Here is a 9,550-nt window from a genome sequence, read left to right as displayed (position 1 = left end):
CCCCCCCCCCCCCCCCCCCCCCAAAAAAAATCAGTGACCACTACCTTTGATCACTAAACCAATGTCTCCAAATGACTCGTTTCAAACTTCTCCTGCAGGAAGTGGACTGGTGTAAGCAGGAAGACAAGGTTGGGGTATTAATACTTTTATTTCAAGGGAGCAAGTTTATACAAATACTGAGATGGCTGCTCCAACAGGAGGGTGAGATTTCAATGTGCAAGTCCCATCCCTTGACAAGTGCCTACTGATTTCATTTTATCATCACCTCGTGTAGCTAAAGTCCTGTGGGAGAGTTAAGATACTGCTGCTGTTGAATCACTGCAGAAGGGTGAGGGTTTGAGGCCAAAAGGAAAACTGGCATGCTGCTCAAGTTTTCAGTTGCAGCAGAGGAAACATGCAGACTTTAAGGAACAACTTGGTTTCAGTGTTGTACATCAGCGTTAAAGAACTAAAGATATGTTGACCAGTAATCGTTGAATTGCTTAAGTCTGCCCGTTGACTCTATACACAGTATATACAAAGCTTTACCTGCTCCAACACCCCAAGATTCTATGAGTGAGTTAAGTAACTTTTTAATAACCAAATTCTACCCAACTGGGAAACTAGTAGAAATTTTGTATTATTAGTAAAAAGAGCTGGCTTTCATGATTAGATAGGAAAGTGCTACACAGGCAAGCTCTTCATTCATTCATCCATCCATCCATCCATCCATCCAGCAGTCAGATATTTTTAGAGGACACAGTATATGGGATTCAGATAGTCTGAGAGTCACTTTCATCACTACCATCTGAAGTGCTCTTTCTCTCGGTATTTACAGCAGCAAGGGCTGTGTCCACTTGAATTTCCTCTTCATCAGACTGAATAACAGGAGACTCTCCTTCACTTGCATCTTGGCTGGCAGAGTCGGTGCAGGTTGATGATAACGAAGACCATTTTTGCTTTAATTCAGACTGGCTTGGAACCGGAAGACTTATTTCAGTTGGGTAGGTAGCTGAGTCAGACCCTTTAAATAGAAAAAAAAGAACAGAAAAGACAACATTAATTAATCTACTGAGCCAGAACCTTATTAGATCTATTCCTGTTTTATGCTGCTGTTACGTTAAAATACATCAGCAGGGTAGCATTAAATTGCAGTGGTTAATGGGTGGCCTGAGTGTACTTGTATGACTAAGGAGCCAAGAGCTTTGCCTCTGCTGTGGAACACTACTTACCATTTTACACAACTGGTCTGTGTACCTCCATTTGTTCTCAGATGCAATTCAAGGTGCTGTTTTTGGTCTATAAGGCCTGAAGTGGTTTGGCTCCTAGCTCATTCATGTCCTCTGGCTCCCTCCCCCTAGTCGACACCAAATAGTGAGACTAAGCAAGGTGATCTTTACTCTGCCTCCTGGCCACGACCCTTTTGATTCTTCCCATAAGAGTCTGACACTTGCATTTCTGTTTAATGTGGTAAAACCTATTCTGACTTCAGCATGTGCTACAGGCATTTATTCACCACTTATTTTTAATCCAACTAAAGTGCAGTTTGTTGAGGGGGACGGAGTACAGGACAATTAATCCACGTTAACCAACTGGTTCAGGTGACCTGCTGTTACTAGATTCCTACTAACAGTCAGACCATTCATCAGGCTACAGCTTGTCAAAATCGGTTAGGGTTTCTTGATTACAAAACTTGGATTATCAATCCAACAGTAACTAGGATATGCCAGAATGAGAATCGCTCAATAAGAGATTCCAGGACTGCTCAATATATTAGAACATTATCCTAAAATACTAAGAAATTGTATGCTAAATAGTGTTCTCACCAAGCAAGGAACACTAGACTTTGATGTAAAGTGTAAGGAATGGCATTAGAGTAGCTTCTTAGCAAAGATGCTAACCCTACTACTTCTAAAAGACTTAGAGCAACATGGATCAACTTACAGAGTTTAATTTCTTCAATGAAATGAGCATAAATGGGATGGAATGGCAAGTAATGTAAAATGGTCGTAAATAATTTCAAGGAGGACACAAACAACCATCAGCCCCATCCATCCGTAACAAGATTCAAGAATAATAAAGCAATCACTTAATACTGGGTTTCCAGGCCAAACTATTTCCAACCATAAGATTTCCAAAAGTCTCTCTACGGGCTTTCCCACAGTGACTAAAACTCTGAGCCACTCTTATATTGCAAGTAGTTATGACTTTTCAAAATGCCAAATTAAAGACAAATTATGGAAAGAATATTGGACTTAAATACAAATCTTAACTACCACAATTAAAATCCTCTTTGAAGCTACTTTGTGAGAGTTCTTTGGGCAGGTCTTCATATGTGCTTTATTGTGCATTAGCCTATTTTCACATGCATTAAAGCATCACTAAAAACTGTGCTCTTTAGTTAATGTGCATCAAAATAAGCTAATGCGCATTCTTCTAGAACCTCGCAATGGAGGGCATTTGTACACATATTTGCACAGCAGGGCTGAGCACTTTTAAAAGTGCCTGGTGCTGTGTCGCATGCAATTTTATAAGCAGTGAAATGCGCATCAGCATGCAGAAAATGGCGGTGGCACACTTTAGAACTAAAAAACAAAGGTATTTTAGTTCAAAAGCGCACCTTCGCCAATTCTGCATGCTTACACACATTTTGTCGCATATACAACTGCATGCGATGCAGTGCAGAGAGCAGCAGCTCCAGCACATCAGAACACAAACAAAATATGTATAAATGTCCGAAGATACTAAATAAGGTGCATTAACTAAAGTACATTAATGCATGTGTAGATACTCCCTTTGTGTCTTGTGCCTGGGAATTTGGTGGAAATACTAGCCATTTGAACACGGATTAACTATGAATCTATACACAGTATAGAGAGCATACATTAGAAAATAGGGAGATCCTTGTATCTTATTTATGCAAATACAATACACAGATTTGCAAGGCGTGCCATGGTGGTTCATTTCATACCCAACACTGGAGAAAGCATACTATTGTCTTCTCCTCCTGAGTTCAAGAAGACATCTAGTGCTTCTTGGTCAGACATGTCCATGAGATCCATCTGTTCCAGCATGTCCACGTTCACTTCCATGGAAGACATACTGCCTATTGGTTCTGTGGCAAAAAATAATTCAATGAACTTTTAACTCTGATACGTTGTAAGCAAAAAGCAAGTGGCTTATTAAAAAGTGATATTACTTGCCGTGACTTCCAAAATTACTACAGCAATATATTGTGCCATTAACTATTAAACAGATAATGCTCACTATTGCATATACTGGTAGAAAGTGAAACACTGTTATGTCTTTAATCAATTACCAAAACTAACTTCAGTCAACAAGATATATCTTAACGGCATCTCAAGTTATTTTATTATACCAGCTGTGCTGTACAAACGATGGGTACCACTAGACCAATTAACTTCAAGAGGAAGTTTCAGAATCTCCATAAGCAAAAAATATTACTACTCTCTTGCTCTTTTTGTCGTGAAAAGGGGCTGACATCACTGCTTTTTTAAACAGTTATTTTATTAACAGGAATATTTACAATGCAGTAGCATCCAGCTCCCAAAAGAATGAGAGCCCCCCTATTGGAAGAGAAGGTCCAGAAATGCCTGTGTAGACATAAGACTGCCCTAAGGAGATTACTATCCAAACTTTGTCTTCTCACCTCACAATTCTTTATGTCCTCACATTCACTCGTAATATAAATCTCTCGGGGAAAAAAGGCAGAGAAATGGGCAACACTTCAGTAACCACACATGGGTTCTATGTAGGTAAAACAACAATAATTCTTTCATCCCAAGAAAGTATGAGCATGCAAAGCCTATACTAATGTCCAAGACACTGGATAAGGACAGGGATTTCACACCAGTGATGTTTAATGAAAAATCCTGATTTCTCCCAGTATAAAGGGACCCAGTGCTTGAAGACCCATCTGCTTCTTCGATTGAGTGGTTCAACCTTTTTGAACTTGAGGCCCCCTCCGTAACTTTTGTAAATTGAGTGGCACCCAATTTCAAAAACTATTTTTTATATTACAGTGTACAAGGGCCAGGCAGGAACAAGCCTAAGTCTGTGTTTATCTGCTTATCTCCTCACACCTTGTATCACCCTTCAAAGGATCTCACTTAACCGCAGTTGAGAACCACTGCTTTAATCTAGTGAACAGCATATGTTACTTAGGCAAATACTTTCAGCTGTCCACTCTGAAAAATGTGTTTTCATTCTCTGCCACAACTGCACATCATAAATAACAAATATTAGTTACTAACAGATTTCACCTGGTTTTATTTACATTTAACTTTCCAGTAAAGATTACACTGCAAAGCATGAGGCTGAAGCAACAGTGAAGACATGTAGGTGACGCACCCCAATGTAGCTGACATTCACATGTAAAATGAGATGCAACTCTACTCTTTCTTTTTGTTACTTGATTTTTCAATTAGAGTGCATCCTTGTCTTTGACACCAGCAACCCAGCAAAGTACTATATGCAACAATAATTCACAGTTGTTCCTTGATCAGTCCTGGTGGCTAAGTTATAAATCCAAGATCAAATGCACATACAGACATACCTATTTTGTTTCTGTATCACTCTGTGAGGGCTTCCTGTCTACTTACCATACATTTTAATAATGTCGTACCAACCCACCAAAGCAAGTGCAAAAGGAAAGCAATAGCTAGATCCAGCCACACCCCACCAGCTCATTGGCCACTAACATGGAAGTCACCTAAACTTGCTATGCAGGAGCTGGGAAACCAAGGCTGGGGTTGTTCTGGTCATGTGTACAAAGCCTGTTTGGCAGGCTTCTGGAGTTCAGCTTTGTACACATGCCCAGAACAACCCCAGCCTTGGTTTCCCAGCTCCTGCTTCCATCAGGTGCAGGCACCCTCTATTCCTCCTGTTGAAGCCATGCCGCCATGCAAAAAGAAAGGCAAAATTCACAGAGGGCAGAAGGAAAGCAAGCAGGAGTCAGTCTGACTCCCCAGCCTAGTGGTTCATGCATATCACCTAAGAGAAGAACCTTTGAATTGCAGCCCTCTTCATGTGCTGTTGAGGAAGCCTGGGCATCTAACTCTGGCCTTTCACTCTGGGGGTTGGACATCTAAAATTTAGGTAACTGGAGTGGTTAAATGGACTGTAATCCACTACTGTTCTAGCTCCCCCCAAAAACATTTGCTCACCGGCCTCTAAACTGCACGTTCAAAGTTTAAATGAAGGATGTTCCAAAACTTGCCTCGTCTCTCTGCTATCTGCAGGTATCCTGTGGAAAGATATTGCTCCATATCTTGCTGGAAGGCTTCTTCAAAGAACTTCTGACGCTCCTTTAGCTTCATCTGCTGGGTATGCTCCATATCCAAAACCTTCTGGGCATGCTCAGCATCTAGCTCAGCTGAAGACCAAGAGAGATCACATGCTTCAGAAATTTAGGCAGATCAGTAGATTTGCTTTTAACATGGCTCCTATCACAAATGCTTTCATCATAACTCATGCAAGTCCATTTTGCATCTCCAAGCTGATGGTGCCACAAAGAATAAGCGCCATTCTACATTCTGGCAGAAGCCTATTTTTATTAAAATTCTCAAAGCAAAAAAATATAATACTGTCCAAACCTAAAGTATTTTTATTAAAAGCACAAATAACCTGCTTGAAGGATGGACACTCAAAAACTCAGTTTCTAACATGAGCCTTAATCAACTTCAAGAAAACCATTTTGTACCTCCAGAAGGTAAACTGACTTGCCCCACTGCCCAAATCGAGTACAAGGTTTGGAGCAGATGTAAAGGGGATGACTGGAACCTCAATAAAATTACAGCTACAGAGTAGCTTTGAGGTACAGAACCAAGATACACAGCGGGAGTTAACACACAACTAAGGAAGGTGGCTTAATGTACCATTCATAGATTTCATCGACATTAGGGCTGGAAGGAACCTCAAAGATCAAGACCAGCCCCCTGCCCCAGGGGCTGGAAGTCAGCTGGGGTCGGGACAAGCCATCCCGTTTCTGCACAACAGTGCAGACCACTGTGGATCAACTGTGTTCAAAATAATTTGAGACATGAAGAACGCACAGGACCCATTGACATCTGGAGGACTGTGATGCACTGCATCACCTTCACATTGTATGACTGCCACTGGGATGGAGGATATCATAAGGTTGGAGTAGTGATTACAGAATGGACAAATAGGCAGTACCCATTTGTCTGTGCACCTGAACGAGGATTTGAGTACTAGGGAATTTTGCATCTCAATTGTTTCAGGGCATGTCTCTGTAGGTTCACAGAAAAAAAGTGGCAGAGGCTTACACATGGTAAGTTACGTCCAATAGGGCTGTGCGAAGCTTCGGTCACCGATTCAATCTGGAGGAGATCTGGCTCAATTTGGGGGCCGAATCTCTGAATCCAAATCAAAACGGGAGATCCATTAAAAGGTCTGAATCGAATCTGAAGCCTCCAAATCAATTTGGAAAAGATTCGGAGAGATTCGGAGATTTAGATTGGCTGGGGGGAGGCAGGAACATCCAGGTGGCTGCAGGTTCTCCTGCAGGTCCTCCAGCTGTGCCTGCCTCTCCCCAGGTCGGGGGAGCTGTGGAAGAAGCCCCCATGATTGCCCTGCCCTGCCTGGCCCCAGCCTCCCGGCACTGGAAAAAAAAAAAAAAATACATTTCCCAACCTGGGATTTTATGACCACAAAGCCTGCACTCACCAACTGCAGCAGCATGGATCAGGGCCTCTGAGGGCTCGTGGCAGAGCCCCCTGGCGCAGTGCAGGGCAGTGGGGATCACCCCCGCCTGGCACCCGTGTGGCAGCTGCCCCATGGCACAGGTGCAGTGTGGCTTGGCAGGGCACAGCGCACTGTCTGGAAGCTGGGGCCACGGGCTGAGTGGTGATGGGCTCCAGATGACTGCTGGAGCCATCCCAGCTCCCAGACAGCGTGCAGCACCTTGCTGAGCCACACTGCAACCACACCGTGCAGGTGCTGGGGGGGAGGGGGCATCCCCACTGCATGGGGGGGGGCTCTGCCACAAGCCCTCAGATGCCCTGATCTCAGCTGCTGCAGCCACTGAGTGGAGGGTTTTTATTTATTTTTTTTTTCAGTGCTGGGAGGCTGGAGCCAGGCAGGGGATGGGCCCTGGCAGGGCAGCTGGGAGGGCTTCTCCCGCAGCTCCCCCCACCTGGGGCAAGGCAGGCACAGCTGGAGGAGCCACGGGAGAACCTGCAGCTGCCCGGCTGTGCCTGCCTCTACCCGGCTGATCCAAATCTCCAATTCTGATTCGGCCGAATTGAATGAGGACAGTGATTTGAATCACTGTCCTCCGAATCTGCATCTGAATCAGATACCTCCCTATTCGCACAGGCCTACTGTCCAACTGTAAGAGCTAGATACAATCTGTTTTAAATAAAAAATACATTCTGCAGGGATTATTAGAGAAGCTCCCTAAATGCCAGGGATGTTCTTCTTAGCTGTCAGCACTAGAATGCTAGAGTCTGGTGTCTAGCTTCTATTAAGATGGTTTATATAAGGTGACCATCTTGCAGCAGCATGGGCAAGATGCATACAAGTGAACTAGATTACTTTTGATGCTCTTAACTGATTATTTTTATAAACCAATATTCTATTGTCTTTTTTCAAAGGCGGCAAATAGAATTTGGGTGTGTGCAAGCATTACACCCCTGCTGGGAGAACTGCAGAAACCCAAGACGCAGACCCCCAGACCAAGGCCCCCAAGACCCACCCTGAGACAGAGGGGTAGAGATCCACTGCAGATTGCTAAAATACAAATTGACATGCTTGCAATGAACAAGGGAGGAGACATCCTCTGGGTCTCCTCTTTCAAAGCCTCACTTCAAGGAGGAAGGGGGGATTGTGAAGAGTTCACTAGCAGGGAGCACGGTCCCCTGAGGCAGCCAGTCAATCACCAATTCCCTATCAACTCAGCTGCTCTCAGCATTGGCAACACATGCTATCTATGCAGTACCTGCTCAGCCCCTCCAATATTTGTAAAGGGCTCCCCCAGTAGGTTTTCCTATTGAGGCAACTAAACTTCCATCTGATGTTTGTATGCAGCCCTTAATTACAATACAAAAGTCAATGTGCTTGCTCTGGAATTTCTTCTTGCTTGCTGCTCAAACAGTGGTTTGAAGTTAAAAAGGAAAGTTTTGAGTTGTACCAGCAAAGCCACATTAAATATTTGATAGCTCTTAAATTTGCCAGTCACTATGGCCGTTTACCTATGTCGAGGAATATTAGGGCTAATATTAGTTAATCACTTCCATGAGTGCTCCAGCCATTTCAAGTATAAACTGTTCAGACTGAGCCAAATGTCCTGCCCCCACACCGAAACCCCCCATGACAGATCTAGTGCATTTGGTGCCCACAGTCCAGGACTGTGCCACATGCAATGGGTACCCTGGATGGTTCAGGATGTATGTGCCACATGTAGTGTGTGGGACAACTTTGAGACCAAGAGGCAGCACCGGATGATGGGAGCCCTGTATCTTTGACATCCCTGTTACAAAATAGATGGACCAAAATACATCCCACTCAGTCAAGGGTCATGACCCATAATATCAACTTTTGCTATTCAATATAATACCAGTAGCTTTATCAAGGTGATTAATGGATATTACTAACTGTGAAGAGCATAAGTACAAATTTCAGGAACCCTGCACAACCTGTACTGATCAAAATGCAAGGAAACCTGTGCACTTTTCCAGTGGCAATCAATTGATCAGCTAGCTAAAATCAACTACTTTACTTTTTATAACAACAAAACCAGAGCTGTTTGACTTGATAAAAGCCTCATAAAGATGTATTTCCTTCATGGGAAGCCCATGAGCAGTGAGTCAGTAACAACCTCAAGAATTGCTTCCCTCCATTGTTTCCCAGTTTCTATCAATGGTGCCTTATTTAGAAAGGAAGGATACTTATCTTTAGGGCCTGGTTTAAATCATGGGCCCATCTTGCTAATACCATGGTCCAATCGTGGCAGGGGATGCCATTTTCAGGCCTAGATTGTGGTGGCCTCCCCCATGATGAGGGGGCAGAGTTGGGGCAAGGTTTAATGGCAGCAGCAGAGGCCTTGCTCATAAGGCTTCTGGATCACTGCTGAAAAGCCCATGCCCCCCTAGCCTCTGGGTAGGAAAACTGGGGTGTGGGAGGTTGAGGGAACTTTGGGGCTGCCTTGGCAGATGGCCCTGGCACCAGGTAGGGGAGGGGCTGTTTGTTCCTTTGCACATGTGTTCTCCCCCCTGCCTCCAACCCCTGGCACCCCTGTTTATCTGCCCAGGGGAGCAAACAGTCCCTCCCCTGCCTGGTGCCAGGGCCATTCGCCCAGGCAGTCCCAGAGGTCTCCCGGCCCCCTCAGTTTTTCCACCCAGAGAAGCAAACAGCCCCTCCCCTTCCCATGCCCAAGCTCTCTCCTCCCCCTGTCCCTTTTATGACCCCTCCTCTCCCTCCCCTGGGTTGCCAGGATTTTGCTGCTGGCTCAGGAATGCTTTCCCCAGCCTGCAGCAGCCATCTTGTTGCAACAAAATGCCATTATATGGTCCCTTGCTGGGGAACTCCT

At 44.3% G+C, this 9,550-nt stretch overlaps 1 protein-coding gene across 2 annotated transcripts in view; it reads right to left on the bottom strand.

Annotated features, from left to right (window-relative positions):
* Positions 1-122: 122 nt before the first annotated feature.
* Positions 123-9,550, bottom strand: part of DTNBP1 (dystrobrevin binding protein 1) — a 151,141-nt gene continuing 141,713 nt past the window's right edge. The window contains exons 8-10 of one of the 2 annotated variants that reach the window (XM_019523009.1): positions 5,219-5,374; positions 2,951-3,094; positions 123-1,003 (exon numbers count right to left, since the gene is read on the bottom strand). In XM_019523009.1, the coding sequence (XP_019378554.1) occupies positions 753-1,003; positions 2,951-3,094; positions 5,219-5,374 (551 nt within the window). In that variant the 3' untranslated portion in view covers positions 123-752. The remainder of the gene's footprint in view (positions 1,004-2,950; positions 3,095-5,218; positions 5,375-9,550) is intronic. The other variant, XM_019523016.1, reaches the window with a different exon arrangement.

Source organism: Gavialis gangeticus, unplaced genomic scaffold, assembly GCF_001723915.1.
Source record: "Gavialis gangeticus isolate Ggan-Ray unplaced genomic scaffold, GavGan_comp1, whole genome shotgun sequence".
Taxonomy (NCBI): Eukaryota; Metazoa; Chordata; order Crocodylia; family Gavialidae; genus Gavialis; species Gavialis gangeticus.
Note: the sequence above shows the minus strand (reverse complement) of the source record. Positions and strands in the feature narration are given on the sequence as shown.